This window comes from Zeugodacus cucurbitae, chromosome 2 (assembly GCF_028554725.1).
Source record: "Zeugodacus cucurbitae isolate PBARC_wt_2022May chromosome 2, idZeuCucr1.2, whole genome shotgun sequence".
NCBI lineage: Eukaryota > Metazoa > Arthropoda > Insecta > Diptera > Tephritidae > Zeugodacus > Zeugodacus cucurbitae.
Window position 1 is genome coordinate 52,176,071 of NC_071667.1, and position 16,614 is coordinate 52,192,684.

Here is a 16,614-nt window from a genome sequence, read left to right on the forward strand (position 1 = left end):
TAAAACGATTTAATCGACCAGTGCTTGACCCTAGGGACATCTATTGGAAAACGGCGGAAGCAAAGTTCTAGACCTAATATTAGGACATATAGTTGCCCTATGTCCTCTTATAATCTCTCATAGAAACAACAGCAATTTTTCAGGCAGCTTGTTAATTATTAATAAAACCTTTGGACCATGAACGACATTCCAAAAATGTCAAAAAAAGGGGTTGGATATTCCTAAATATTGGGGCTTGTGAAACTCTCTATACTGTGAAGCACAATCTACCGAAATAACTTTACTTCGACTTTGAATTGATGCCGCTTTGAACGTATTCTTCGAATCAGAGCTCCAAAATCACTGCCTGTTTTTAGACATTCAGATCCAAAAGATCCATAGAAAGAAGTACTACATAGTGAAGTAAGGAAGAATAATACAGTACTATGAAAGTAATTTTGAAAGGTTGACTTAATAAACTTTTCGCAAAATATTAGCTTTCTATAAGACAAAAATACAAACTTTTCAACTCACCGGTTACACTGCTTTACAAAATTACTGGACTACTGACTGCTTACGTCGTAGCATTTCATACAAAATACTCAGCTGATATATCATTAAATAGGCAAAGCAAGGGCAGCAAGAAAGATTGTCATAATTTTTTTCTATTCATCAAGTGAAATTATAAATTCATTAAAGGATTTAAAATTTTTATTAAGCGTTCGAAAAATATGACTTACGGTGTCGGATTTTTTTCGCCCAAAATTTTATAAAAACAGCTCAACCCACCCTAGTGCTATCGCTATACACATTCCCACAACCATAATCTCGTACCCTTTCTCTGTAATTGAATGCAAGCATCATTTTGTTGTTGGAGGGAAATTTACTTGTTGTAATTTCATTTTCAATGTCAGCTGACTTGTTGCGGCTTTTGTCATTTATCTGCTAATTCGTGATACTGCAATTTACACCGCGAGGTCCACACAATTTTGCACGCGACGTCAATACGAGTAGATATGTTATGAGTATATGAGGCAGCGGCAAAAAAAACTTTATTCGTTTGAACTATACTTAGAGATGTATAATTAAGCGGAACACGAGAAAGTAATTTTAGTTCATATGTAATATACACTATTGAATGCTTTAGGGTCTATGAGTTATTTAGTTATTTTCAAATTATCTCTATAGACTATGGAATTTCTAAGAAGAAACCATGATAAAAGTTAAAAAGTTTCAAGTAATTTTGAATAAAAGTTTTGATCCACAATTGCGTATTATTTTTATTATATTGAGGACTCCCTAAATTACAATCTAGTTGAATCTTTATAATAATAATTGAATCAGAATATCAATAGCGATTATTTATATTTTTCAATAGGTATTACCCAAAAATAAGTCAGATCACTCGGCTAAATAAATCTGACGATATGGGATGAACGAATAAATATATTTTGTGATATCTGTGCGACTTTGATATTATCAAATGAAGTTTCTAAAACATCTATACAGTGGGTGAAGAATGAGGATCATTTATAGGAGTAAAGGCAAATAATGTTAGTTACGGTATGTAATGGTTATTATTTAATCATCTTATTTGAAGAGTTTTAAAAAAATCTAGGAATGTGTAAAACCAATTAGCAGCCAATAGCAGAACTAAGTATATTGAGCTAAAATATATATATATGAAAGAAAGCCTTCATAAAGTCACCATGATCTGCTTGGTATTGCAGAAAGGCAATATCGGATCATGACCAAGTCTACAATGAGCCGATAATCGATGAAATATAAAGACTATAACTAAACTTTATATATATTTATAATATTATAACAATAATGTAACTGGGCGTGGCACATTTTCATGATATCCTTATGTTACAGTCTGAAAACGGGCGAAATCGAACTACAATTACGTCTACCTTACTTTTTATATTCAATTGGAACATTTATGTATGCTGTAAATAAAATGTCATGTTCATTGCAAGAATAATAAATTTATTTTCAAAAAAAATATTGCAATTTAAATATTAATTCAGATCAATAAAAATTAAAACGTCTCCAATTAGAAATAAGAAATCACACACTTATTTATTTTTTATTAAGAAAATTAACTATTCAGAATAAAGTTCTCCATAAAACCGTCTCTCGCATGTCTTTTCTAATAAATATCTATCTGAGCAATACATGCACAAGCAATTTATGTGCAAGAAATTACTTGAGTCACAAATAAAATAAGATAACAACCACATTTCGATGAGTTTTAATTGCAAATTAATTTGAAAGTCAAGTGCTGTCAGTCGTGTTTTATTGCCATTTCATTTTATATGGAATGTTTTGTGATGAGGCTATATAAATAAAACTCAAAGGTAATTACGTAAACTCAAAAGTAATTAAACATTGCAATGAGTATTTACTTAAAACTAACTGTTCAACTAAATGCGATGACGTGAATGAGATTCCACTGCGATTGCGGCAAAAACACCGTTAAAATAATTTAATTTCAACCATGGTGATTTTATCAATACTGCTTACGGTATTTAATTAGTACTTTAAAACCATTTGAGTGCCATTTAAAGTATGTGAGTAAGACTATTGAGTGATTTTGTTTACTCGTAACTAGATGAATTTGATTAAATTGAAGGTTATAGCTCTTATAAATTGGCAACAAACTTGCTTCATTTAGGCTCAAGTTCTTCATAAAGTGATTTCAGAAGTTTGAGGACTTTGGAAATAAACACTCAAAGTCAACGTGAGTCAGACCGAAGGCTTGAGACAAATTTGTTGACCGTGATATACTCATTTGATATTTATTTATGGCCAATACATCATTTCTACTAACTTTTTATCAGATGATATCATCGGCCACTCATCTCAATTATGCAAACGAACGTAAATATTGCGAGTTCTATTTTTGACATTTCTCTTCTACTCCGAATGTTTAATTGTCAACTGTGACGTAAGCGTAATTTACGTTGCATGAAATTCTACATGACATGAGTTATCACACTGTGACGTTTACAAATCGAGTGACAGTTAAAGCGACACGTCTTTCTTTTTCTACCTCACAGGTGCAAGCAAAATTATAAAAAATAGATAGAAACACGCGTTTCTAGAGACCACGCATATTAAACTCGTCAAAAAGGTGATATTGAACTTTGCATATTTTTTCCTTAAAAATATTGTGTCAAAATTAATTATATGCCTGTCAAACTGTATGTAACGTAAACATTACATAAATGTCTTCCCGTAGACAGCACACAGTTGCCAACCTACTGTTTGAGAAATGTCAAATGTCATATTTGTTAGAACTCTGTTCAAAGGAATTGTGACACGCATCGGTAAACAGCAAGGTCGGTTAAATTTATTTAAGCTGTATATTTAAGATTGTGCTCGTACGTTGGTGAAAAAATGTGTGTGGTTCTTTAAATATGTGACAAAGTGCGAAATATTTTTGCTTTATGAGCTGTCATTGCTACCAAGTGTGCAGTTAAGGGTCAACGAGGTTATCAAGTCAGCAAAATTTGTCCGATTATTTATCTGCATTGAAATTATTTGTTCGAGTTATGGGGATTTAAACATAGAACTCACATAAAAGAAGTTCAATTGGACACTGACTCCTTGAAGAGCCTATTCATCGCATTTGATTTTTTCTGAGTATAATACTTAGATCGTTTAAAACAAAATAGTCATCAATTTAATTTCAATTGAAAGTCAGAAAGCATCTTAAGTTTATAAGATTACATAAACTTAAGATGCTTAACAACTTTATATATGAGTTACTTGTTTAAGACTTTTGCTTAAGTAGCTTATAGCTCAATAATAATTCCAAGGAAAAGTTGTTCAAAGTAATATTAATACACATATTTATTTTCCATCTATATATAAAAAAAATCTATATGGCATCCTCTATTATGTTCAGAAAAAGTTCGCATAACCTTGTTAACTATTGAGTTTTTATAATTAGTTAATACCAGCTTTGTTCACAACGTGAACCTATTAATATTAACAACTAACTAATCCGTTGTAGATTCATGAAAATGTATTGGCAGAATTTCATAAATATTAATTTGTTTTTCAACAGTATCTGAATAGCCCTGCGTTGAAAACCCGCTCGAGTCAATAAAAAATTGTAATTTAATTGCACTAGCTAATTTTTATAGAAATTATTCTACTTTTATTCAGTGAAAATACATAGTATACGAGGTGTGTTAAAAAAATAAAGGGAATTTTTAAATTAAAAAAAGAATAAATTGTCAAATTATTTTATATTGTGATATACATGTAAAGCTCATACTTCGTTTTTTGTCCGTAAATTTTTAGCCAAAAATACTACTGAAACGATGCCTCCACCTCTATATTCACCAGACATGGCTCCGTGTAAATTTTTCCTTTTTTAAAACTTAACATTACAACCATACTAGAATGTCAGAAAGCTATGTTTCGGAAGAAGCGCTGGCATCAGTGCATAAGATCGAATGAAGACTATTTAAAAGGCGACAAAATTAATTTACGAGTATACGAATGACTAAATATTAAAAAAAAATTCCCGTTGTTTTTTGAACACACCTCATACACCGTAAAAATGGGAAAAATTGGATTATAACCTACTTGGATTGGATTATAACCCTATTGGGTGGGTATATTCAAGCATAAAATGGTATATATATATGTACCTGCAAATATATGTACATACATATACATATATATAGTATAATATTTGTATGCGCTCGATTATATAAATAGCAACACAGAATGCAATAATTAATTTCACAGACCGGACTTTAACTGCGCCCACACGAGAAAACATTTGCGTTGTGTATTAAATGTTTACTTACACCTACAAGTAAAAAAGTAACCAATCTAATAATTAAACTTATAATATTTTTAAATGGTTTAATTAGAACAAATATTAATATGCTGTACAGAAGAACATTAAAAATCTGCATTTGATAGGTTATATCGCTATAGTAGTTATAGCTAAACAAAACAGTCGAATTTGACAGCTAAGCTGTTACAAGTGTTTTTGAACATCTTAAGAGAAAATTTATCTTTCTTGAGCATTCTTTTTTAATGGGAACTTTTTAATGTGTTTTTTTTTGCAATTTCAAAAGAATCTAATATAATAGACTAAGGTACTTGATTTCAGAAATGGATATTCGACAGCTTGTAAAATATGTTTTCATGTCTATACTCAATCATATTTTCTATGAATATGTATAATCTATTCGTACGAGCATTATATGTACCTAAGTATATCTTCTAATAAATCAATGTCCGAACTTACAAAAGTAGAGGTCCATATAGGAATATTGAAAAGAGCATTCGCTTTGAATACTAATTGTCGGCTACACCTTTAAAATATAAATGATTAGCTTTGGAGACGCTTTTAGCTTTGATTTTATATAAAGTACATACAGTCACATGAATAAATCCAATTTTTATTTGCAAAAGCAATTGTGAGATCTATGTTAATTTACGCTGATCCACAGGTTGTGGAGATTCGATTAATATTACATGAAATCCCGTAAAGTTCTGGTTTTACTAATGTGACTAAACAAATCGGGATCTCGGGTTTGACATACTCAATGCATTGCTGTTCCACTTCACTGGGAGACTTAATTAAAAGCAAACATATGGACATATACATACCATGTAGAAATACACTACGTTCAATTTTAAGCAATCTAGAACTGTTACAACTACTATAAGGAAACTCAGTGCAAATTTTTAATTTCAATTTTATTTTTTTAAACACATGTCGTAATTTCCTGATTGCTCATGTTGGACAAGGGAAATAATAATTTTGTTAATCGAATGGTTGTTTGAAAAGATCTTAATCTTTATAAGATCGATTAAAAATTTAATAAAATATATAATTTTCTCAACCGATCATTGAATTTTCCATACCTTATGAACCACTACTTGACTAATTAAACTTTTTATTTTAAAATAAAAATGAAGAGTTGGAGTTCTTTTTGCATAACCATGCTAAAGCTAAATGCTATTAGCCTGTAATTTTTTTCCAAGAGTCTAGACATGAAATAGATGTGGCGTAGTAAAATCGTATCTTATTCAACTCACTTTGTTCTATGTGCTACCAGTTCTCAAATAGAATATTTACTAAATTACTGTTTAATTTTACCGTTAATCACAATTAAATAAATAAATTTGCTAATATTATAAATTTTTATTTAATTTTCTAGTTATGCTGCTCCGCTTAAACCAAATCCACACTGCAACACAAAGCAAACGACTCGCACACATTGATATGCCGCCAAATGTGCTCATTTTGTGACGAAAAGTGTCAACATATTATAAAAACAACAATAACTACCAAGAAACTGAAGAAGCATAAGTGTAGATTAGTAATAAAAAAATAAAATAAAATAAAATAAGTAACAAATTGTGATAATTAAAAGAAAACTAAAAGTGAGATAAAATGACGGTCACCTATACAGCGGAGGTGGCAACATGTCGAGGCTTTGGCTGCTTTCTGAAATTGCTGCGAAGGTGAGTGACAGACAGTTTACTGTGGAATAGAATATATAAATATATATGTATATTGATATATACTATATATGTAGTTAGATGAAGGTACATATATTTGTGTAATTGTAACCCTTCAATGTGTGATTTATCACACCTTTGAATTCGTATAAGATAATTGCAGTTATTAAGATAATTAGCACAAAGGCTAAAAATATATGTGAATGGGTTAAGGCGTTTTCTGGTCCATTTTACGTATGTATATCCATAAAGAATTGCATTTATCAGAATGATCATTGAAGTCTTCGTATGATATTATTAATAGGCCTCAGTACTCCCATGCTAGGGGCGGGGAAAAGTTCTGAAATGTTTGCATTTACTTTTAGCAATTAACTAAAGCCAATTTTATTAAGATGATTCACATATTGACCGATTAATTCGGTATAAAGTCAATATACAGTTCAAGAGTTCAAGTTATGGAGATCTTCGAGCTCTAGAAGGTCGAGTTATGGAATTGTATTAGTATAGTAGTATAATAGCATAATACTAATCAATATAGGAGTATAATAAATATATGGGGACTGAGGTTATTCATGGACAATATTTCGAGAAAAATGTATTCACAGGATTTTATTAAGATATCTTACAAATATATATGGAATTAAATCAATCGAACGTTCATTATTTCCATTATATGGGAGCTAAGGAATGTACAGAATCGATGTGAATTACATATATTCTTTTTCAGACCATATTATTATATTATGGGATATTTTCATCAAGGTATCTTAGATAAAGTCAGCCATACACACTGAGATCCTTCAACTTTTTATCTGGTTCCTGAAAAGTTATAGTACAATTTCGACCATGTTAAGGTAAAAGGTGTCACACTTTAAAGGTACAGTTCGTAGAAATGTTTTGATGTTTGAAAGAACTAAAGAGGGAATCTGATGTGATTTAAAATTTTGTTATATGTGAAGTAGAGAAATTGCCCAACTAAAATTTATCCGTATAGAAATATATAATACTTCAATATGTTTGAAGAGTTTTCTCAATCTTAATAGTTTTCAAAATAACCTTCCTATAGGTATACGTTACTATTATATGGTTATTATCCGATTTCGCCCATTTTCACAAGGTATTATGAAATATTAGAAAGGAATGTTTCTAGCAGGTGTTATACATATATAGCTTTTGTAGTGTATGAGATATGTATAATATACCTTTTAGGGCACTGAGCCACTCACATATTTTGAATCTTACAGGCAGATAGATATGCATCTCAAATTCAATTTGTCTCGCTATCTTTATCACTTTGATATACTTGTACATACATAGGTAATACATATATCTATCTGTTGTCAGAGTACTGAAATAATATAACACCGTTATATAACCATAAATTCCTTTAATTGTTTTATAACCAATACATAAGTTAACATGGTTATACTATAAGCACCATTAAAATAAATAAAAGAGTATAATTAATAAATAAGGTAATAATTGATAATACATAATAAATATTATCTCATATTGAGCATTGATCAGTAGCCACTTAATACGGCCTAGTTAGGATTATATAACAACACAAGTACATCTGTCCATTAAATGTATGCAGTAAGTGGCTTCGATGTTTTATTGGTCCTTACGGAAATTTATGAGTAGGTACTCATGTGTACCTACTTATATATGATAAGATTAATAAGATATTAATTTTCGAGTGTATATGCATATATAGGAGATATACATGTATGTATATATTTTTATGGTTATGTTAACAAAGCAATTGAAGGAAATTTTTTGAGTGAATTAATTCTCTCTTTTTTGCAAAAGTCATGTGATAATTAAATTTATCGTGCATATCAATTGGTTTTTGAACTTTTCTTCATTTGTATTTACATTCATAAAAAGTCAATTTGTGTAAAAAATTATGATTTTATTGGTTAAATAAACCGTTGCTCATATATAACTTATATCTGACATTATACATACATTTACAGTCTGTAGCCGCTTTGTCAATATTGACAAACAGATTCGAGAATTGCAATTGAAGCTATCTTGCTATTTCATTACTATCATTTATGACTTATTTATTATAAATATAGATGTGTCAAATAATAAGCAACAAATTTTTGTTGTAGAGCTTTTTATCGAATTTATTGCATTTTGAGATGAGAATTATATTTTGTAACCCTTGATAATGTTACTAAGTCAAACTTGAGATGTCCAATATAAGTTATAATTTCATAGCCAATCGAACACATAATTGGTATAAATCTTATATACTAGTTTAATCAAATAAGAGAGTATAGCAAACATTACTTCAATTAGGCACCCTAAAAATTCCTTTGTAATAAATTTAAATGTATTATTTTGACATGAAATTGTGCATATGTAAATTTTTTGATAACACAACTATCTTTAAACTCTACTTTTACTACCGTACCGTCCGAATTTAGCAATTTTCACATAGAAAGCATAGTGATAAGAGAGTTATATTATGCAAAATCCAAAAGTTACATTGAAGCATAATCCAGCACTTTATTTTTAAGCAAAACTCTTGTTTATGTCAACGATCTCCCTCACTATAATTATCGTTATCTGAGTGCGTAGCCTTAACATTTATGCACAAAATACCAAAAATAATGCGCTGCATTATCTACTTGAGAATTAAGCTTTTAATTTAAATATAAATAACGTTTATTAATGGCTAGCAGATAAAAGTGTTACATAATGTAATACGAAATGACGTTTGGCAGTGTTTTTATTCTCTTTTATTTGCCATTATCTTTAACTGTCTAAGGAAACCATGTGCTTTCAGAATAGACAACAAGCGAACCTCAGGGTTCTCACACACAAAATAGATCTTTCGCAAATATCGTGCAATTTCTGTTATCTCTTCTTTGATTAAATAAATAAATAATTAAAATATGAGGAAAGTTTTTGACAGCGTGATAAGCATTTACTTTTCTACCAACAAATCACATCATTGAATTATAAAACAAACGTTGAAACTGAAACTAATTCCAAACTGAAACCAAATTTATGAAAATCCCAAAAAAACTAATATGAGAAATAAACCAAAGATTAAGAACAGTTAAGAAATAATAATTAATAAAACCGCCACGCAATTTAGACGCGACAACCTCGCCCATGATTTATTGGCTACGTAATTCGGTATTATCAAAAATAGATTGGGTTTAGCTAAAATCACTTGTATCGACGTTTCGGCACTTAAGAAGAGGAAGCGTGCGGCATTATCGACCAATGTTTAATGACCATGACGTTGACGCTGTTCGCAATAAACAAATTCCGAAATATGAGGCATATTTGTCATGCATATCCATATACGATATATATGTACATATGTATACAATTGTTGTTGTTATAAAAATACCAAATTCCGTCATTAGTTTTGCTCTATCAGGGATATGTTTTATTATGTTATTGTTTCGAAAAGTAAACAATGGAAACATCATATTACGATAGCAACTGCTTGCCGCCGGAAAGATATAGAATAATCGTAAAATTAAAACATTATGATCGATTGATAAAACAATAGTGGTTCTATGAATACCCTATTAAAGAATATATAGTGTTCTTAATACGGGTCAGTTGGTCAAAAATATTGCACAAACAACACAAGAAAATTTAGTAAGATTTGACGATTACGTTTTCGTAGTCGTTAACTTTTTTCCACTAAGTATACTACTGAGATCTGAGAACAAAGAGAGCCTTTGGAGGTCAGATCCGGAGCATTCGGCAGATGCGGAGATAATCCGAATCCCTATAGACTTCTAGACGACCTAGCTGATCAATAAAGAGAGTTATTTCTTGATTCGGCCAACAAAGGTTTTTCAGCAAGATATACAGTTTCATATACAATTGACGGGGTAACCAATATGTCTCCACGTAAACAAGTATTTTTTTTATTTTTATAAGATAATTTACGAGGACACGATTTCGACAATTCCTGAACATTCCGCTGTATGTTCTGGTGTAAAATTTACCAAAACATACCGAAAGGAACGTCAAATACATCTGTTTACTTTGACAGCTTGTTGACAGCTGCCTCCTTAAAAAATTCTTTACCTCTAAAATGACTCCCTATATAAATAAACAGGGTCTATTTTAGTAACATATTTTTTCTTAGTTCATCCCACTGTGCAACAAGTGTTTGCTGATTGACAGGATGCAATCACACAATACTTATATGAATGTAGCTAATCAAATATTTACCTATACTCGTATTTATATATAATATTTGTATTCTTGTTAACTTTGTTGTATACTATGACGCGCTAATCATAACCGTGTATTACCAATTAAAATCTTATCAACTTTAATTACTTGAATGTCAGCTTTTATAGGCTTTTGTGATGTCTAATACGTGCTTAGATGCTTTCTATATTAATGTGCTTACAAAAATAGACGCTGACGATTTTGAAACTGATAACTTTGTTAGTACGGTTTATTCCACTCAATTGGAACTACATACATACATATATGTATATAGTGTATGTATGTGTTAGGTTGCCATTGAACTTAATTGCTAACTTTCGCTTGAAAAAATATAAAATCAAACGTCACAGTCATGTGTGACGTTATCAAACAAATTTAGGTATATTTTTTCACATATTAATTTCTAAATATGGATATTTGTAGACACTTGAATTCGAAAAATGCCCACTCATTAGAAGTTATCGATAATATTTTTAATAAGTTTTTGAATTGTTGAGATATGGAAGAATATGGATGCTTAAGGTATTTATTTTTACCGCTAATCTAATCTAAATAATAAGAAGTACAATATATAGTATTTCAACGTCGGCATTAATTAGACTGAAGTGTTTTATTATTTAATAAAATAAAAAAATACTTACTTATTTGAAGAAGCCCTCTGTTGCTGTGCTATAAGATTAGGGTAGATCTCCAAGACTGCCGAAAATCTCTTTAGACCGCTTCGATTGTCCTTTGTGGCACCCAAATGATTCATGATTCGACTCTGCTTAGAATCTATTACAAAGTTCTTAATTCGGCTGTAGTCGACCGAGGTCTTTTAATCTTAATAGGGAGGAAGTGCTTGAATGATTCTTCTTCGCCAAGCAGCTTTGGCAACTTGGTACCGTCTCTTGCAAGCTGCTCCGCTCTGCAGTTTCCATCGATTCCGCACCGGGTATCACTACAAGTCGGTTTGCAAAGTAGTTAGAAGCTACTGATAAGGATATTATACCCTCCCCAACTCGCTTAGAACGTACTGTCACCGAATCCAAGGCCAGTATTGCCGCTCTGCTGGAGTGAATACATACCACTCTAATGCTATCTCAATGGACCTCTACCCAATGGTTGTAGGTTGTATTGACATCCGGTCCAGGAGACTTGGATTAAAATTAAATATCAATAATCCGAGAAGGCGTTGTCATTTAGGACCTCCCATTCCGAGATCTGGGGTGCAATGTCACTAGACACTAAAGTAAGTTCAAGAACTTCCGCCTTGCCAGCAGTCCCAAAAGTTGCAGAGTTCTTGCTATTACAAATGAATACATATAAACTACCAATGAAATAAAAGAGCGACTCCCCGCTTTTTTATATACTTTACTACAAAATATTAATCAAAACGGACTTTCGTTTATATATACTGTAAAATAATTTTAAAATAAAATTTGCTTTCCTTTATTAATCAAAATAAAATATTTTAATTACTTCTTCACAGATGGCGCGGCAGCATCTACAAGCTAGTTTGGCTGGATCTCATCGCATTTCTCTTTCTTTACTACCTACTTAGTATAGTGTATCGTTTTTGTTTAGATGAATATCAAAAAAAGTAAGTAATAATTCAAAATAGTAATAATAAGTGACATCCTGTGCTTAAAGTTAAAGACATTTATGAAGGAATAAGTAAATTCAATTAAGTTACTAGCTTGTTAACAAAATTTTAATTGAAGAATTTGTGTATTGATAATTAATAAAGGATAAAGGGATGTTCAACCTATTCCAGTGTGAGAGCGCCACAAAATTAGCATTTTTTATAACAATTTGAATTCTTGCCAGTTCAGACGAAATATTAATTTTTGTGTATTTAAATTAAAACATTTATTGCAATTAAATTTTTTTATATACTTAGAAGGAATATATTGGCAAGTTTTGACGCTTCGCAATTGGATAACTGGAAAGGTCAGATTAGGCCTTGACAAAAAAATTATACAACGAAGACATTTAATTAACCTCCGTGCAAGATCACTTATAAGAACTTAAAACAATAAATATAAATGGAAACACGTAATTTTATATTTAAACTGGCAAAGATTGGTAGGTTTTGACATTTGATATTGCGCTCTCACTTCCAATGAGATGAGAGTTATACATCTCTTTATCTCTGTTGCTTCGGTGAGAAAACACTGGACGTATTGGCGGCGAAACGTGTATGATGATATGATAAAAATCATTTAATCATCTACTACTCCGTTCATGCTCATGTTTGTATAGTCCAATCAAAGATCACATTGTCTATCGGAACACACTCTTAAGCTTCCTTTGAGACCTATGCGAACAATTTTAATACATTTGTAAGGATAACAAGAATATTTTATAGCTTGATATTAGTAAAGGTCAAAAAGTAATTGTCTGCTTTCCTGTGGACATCTATTTCTCCATAAGTAGTTTTCCGGAAGTTTCTTTTAGAATTACATATGCTTTACTTTTACCATTCGAACGTTCTTTTAAGAGCCACAACTAAATTTAATTTATTTTAATTTTCCCCTTTCCTGAAACCACGCAGAATATTCGAAGGCGTTGCAAAATATTGCTACAGTTATAGCGATCTGATACCGCTCTCATTCGTGCTGGGTTTCTATGTATCGATCGTGATGACACGTTGGTGGAATCAATACACTAGCATACCCTGGCCCGATCCGATTGCGGTGTTTGTTAGCTCCAATGTGCATGGGCAGGATGAACGTGGACGTGTTATGCGTCGTACAATAATGCGTTATGTCTGTCTCTGTTTGACGATGGTTCTGATCAATGTATCGCCGCGTGTCAAGAAACGTTTTCCCGATCTAACACATCTGGTGGATGCCGGTCTTTTGAATGATAACGAGAAGGCGATCATCGAGAGTATGAATAAGGGTTTCCCACGTCATTCAAAGCATTGGTTACCGATTGTATGGGCGGCCAGTATTATAACAAGAGCACGAAAGGAGGGACGCATACGTGATGATTTTGCGGTGAAAACAATTATCGATGAATTGAATAAGTTCCGCGGTCAATGTGGTCTACTGATATCGTATGACACGATCAGTGTGCCGCTCGTGTACACACAAGTGGTGACATTGGCGGTATACTCGTTTTTTCTCTGCTCGGTTATGGGTCAACAGTGGACGGAGGATAAGCAGGCCTTTCAAAAGATCGATATATATTTTCCGGTCTTCACAACGCTGCAGTTCTTTTTCTATATGGGGTGGCTCAAAGTGGCCGAGTCGCTGATCAATCCGTTTGGTGAGGATGACGATGATTTTGAGGTGGGTTTATATATGTATTGGATAGATTCATAAAATTATATTTTTTAAACTCCAACAGGTCAACTGGATGGTGGATCGTAATCTACAGGTTTCCTATCTAATTGTCGATGAAATGCATCATGACCATCCGGAACTGATCAAGGATCAATACTGGGATGAAGTGTTCCCCAACGAATTGCCATACACCGTGGCATCCGAACGTTTCCGCGAAGAGCATCCCGAACCGTCAACAGCCAAAATCGAGGTGTCGAATAAGGCTGCCATGCCAACAACATTGTCGAGCGTGCGCATCGACGAAATGGTTGGTAGCAGAGGATCAACCAAGCGTTTGTCCTTACATGAGCAAGCTCAAAATTCAGATCAAACCCAAACACAGACACCAATGCAAGCAGTTAATTATAAATTTCCCGAAATGTCACATGAAGAGGAGGTTAGAATCAAAATTCCTGTGTGCATTTATCTATGGCAACACGCGTTGTTCGCCAACAGAGCGCAGGAACAAATGCTAATTACAACAATTACAATTACAACTTTAACTTTCAACTCAAATTCAACTATTATTACTACTACAACAACAACAATAACTACAATTTGTTATGCAAGATAAACAATTGGCTTATTTAACTCACCCACCTAACTCATATGTAATTATCTATGGTCCAAGCGAAACTAGTATCGTCTGCGCTACTAGTGGCGCTCGTACAACGCGTAACAAAGCGCAAACTGGGTTGCTAACGTCTTTGTCCAAAAAAAAAAACATAAAAAAATCTTACTGTGCACGTTCCTACTAGCGCAACAACAAAAATACATACATGCCACTTGTAACTAAGTACTTTGAGGTTAATAATCGCAAGTGGTTGATAATTGGCCATAACAGACGGTGATTGGTGTGCACTTTCACATAGTTATATTGTTCTATTTGGTATTGGTGTTTTATATATTTACTTCTAGATATTGCAATAGGTAATCGGTTCGATTACAATGCGCTAGTTACCTATTAATATCTAAATATTTAGTATAAGTCTTTCTATTCCTTTTTCATACAATTTGGTGACTGGTTTTTTACCATAAATATTATTTACAACCACATTTGAATATTTTGTAAGCGTTCTTCCTTTGCATACGCGTGTGAAATTTACCGTTGCTCGCAAGCAGCGTGGCAAAATTGACTTCTTTACGCAATCTTATCGCTAACTAGTATTTGTGTGTGTGTGTATGTGCATGTAAAATGCCAAAAACATTATTTTTGCACGCCATGAAAATGTTCGAAATTTAAATTCACGGATTTGGTTTGTCTACGTTTACATGCATATACGATTGGTGTGGTTTGCACTCTTAAAAAAACAAGAACAAAAAAAACAAAAGAAATATCTACAAACTAAGTCTTAAAACTAACTTTTGATTCTAATTATTTCTCCTTCTTCTGCAGCTGTACAAATGCTTGAACTATCTGTACACTTTTCGCCAACGAAAGTTATTTAAATAGCAACTAAATAGATTTGAGTGCATGCACTAACACATTTTATTCATATAATTACGTTTTGGTACAGTGGCACTTCGTTTATTTGAATAGCGAAATTTTAAATTTACTTTTGAAGAGCAAATAATCGAGGTTCCACTGTAATTTTTTTGTTATTATCCTATTTTTATTTTATTTTACCTAACATATATAACAGTATAACAGTAAAAAAAAAATTTTTTTATTTATTTTTTTTCTGGTTATCGAGGAAGTTTTTTTTTTATTCTCGAGTATCGCAAATAATTTTTATTGTAAAGGTATATGGAAACATTAACTAATTAACTAGTCAAATCAGAAGTCTAATGATGCTGTAAGTGTCATGATGTCACTTACGGTCAGGCGTCCAACCAACAAGGCGTTCAACCAACTAATCACCAAGTCAGAAATTGTTTCTATAATTTTATGAGCTCCAATAACTCTATAACTTAACTTTGCCAAATTAAATTCGAGAACTTGAGAACTCAGAGAAGACATTATAGTGTGAGGGGATTCTAGTCCCGGTGGGGTCACAATAGATCTCCTTAAACCCATGTAGTGCGTCGTACGACATCTAAATTCGAATAGCTTTTACAGACTGAAAAGGCTTCGAGGATAGTGGCACTACAATCATCAGAAAGGACATCCGAGAACTTTGTAAAAGTTTTTTGCTAGTGAAAGCTGCACTCATAATCAAATATTGTTGTCTCCTTTGAATCAATTCAAGATTATAGGTCTATAAGAGAGTGAAACCATAACAAGATATTTGAGTTCTTAAAATTTCATAAAAAATTTTTTGGAAAAGCTTCACTCGTTATGAAATATTACTGCCTTTCATAGATCCTTCGATATACCATAGATTATATGAGCAATTATTGCACATTGAGATCAGTCAGACTGTTATTATTACTCTCTAGGTATTTAAAGAGCTTATGGAATATACGATAATCATAAGTTAAGGGGAACAGTACTTGAAATTTGAAAATTCATTAGAACTAACGTTACTTGCCTTCAATTTAATATATAATATAGAAGGAAAGGATTTTAGGATACGATTCAATGGACTATTTTAAGAGATTTTAGCGTTAAAAAACAACATTTTTACTGTGAGTAAAATTCATGTTCTGGGTTTAAGAC

At 31.9% G+C, this 16,614-nt stretch overlaps 1 protein-coding gene across 7 annotated transcripts in view; it reads left to right on the forward strand.

Annotated features, from left to right (window-relative positions):
- LOC105214231 (bestrophin-1) overlaps nucleotides 1–16,614 on the forward strand; it is a 39,163-nt gene that overhangs the window by 15,091 nt on the left and 7,458 nt on the right. For 5 of the 7 annotated variants that reach the window (XM_011187530.3, XM_011187527.3, XM_011187534.3 and 2 more), the window contains exons 2-5: nucleotides 6,180–6,486; nucleotides 12,176–12,286; nucleotides 13,241–13,982; nucleotides 14,041–14,412. In XM_011187530.3, the coding sequence (XP_011185832.1) occupies nucleotides 6,416–6,486; nucleotides 12,176–12,286; nucleotides 13,241–13,982; nucleotides 14,041–14,412 (1,296 nt within the window). In that variant the 5' untranslated portion in view covers nucleotides 6,180–6,415. The remainder of the gene's footprint in view (nucleotides 1–6,179; nucleotides 6,487–12,175; nucleotides 12,287–13,240; nucleotides 13,983–14,040; nucleotides 14,413–16,614) is intronic. The other 2 variants (XM_011187535.3, XM_011187536.3) reach the window with 1 other exon arrangement.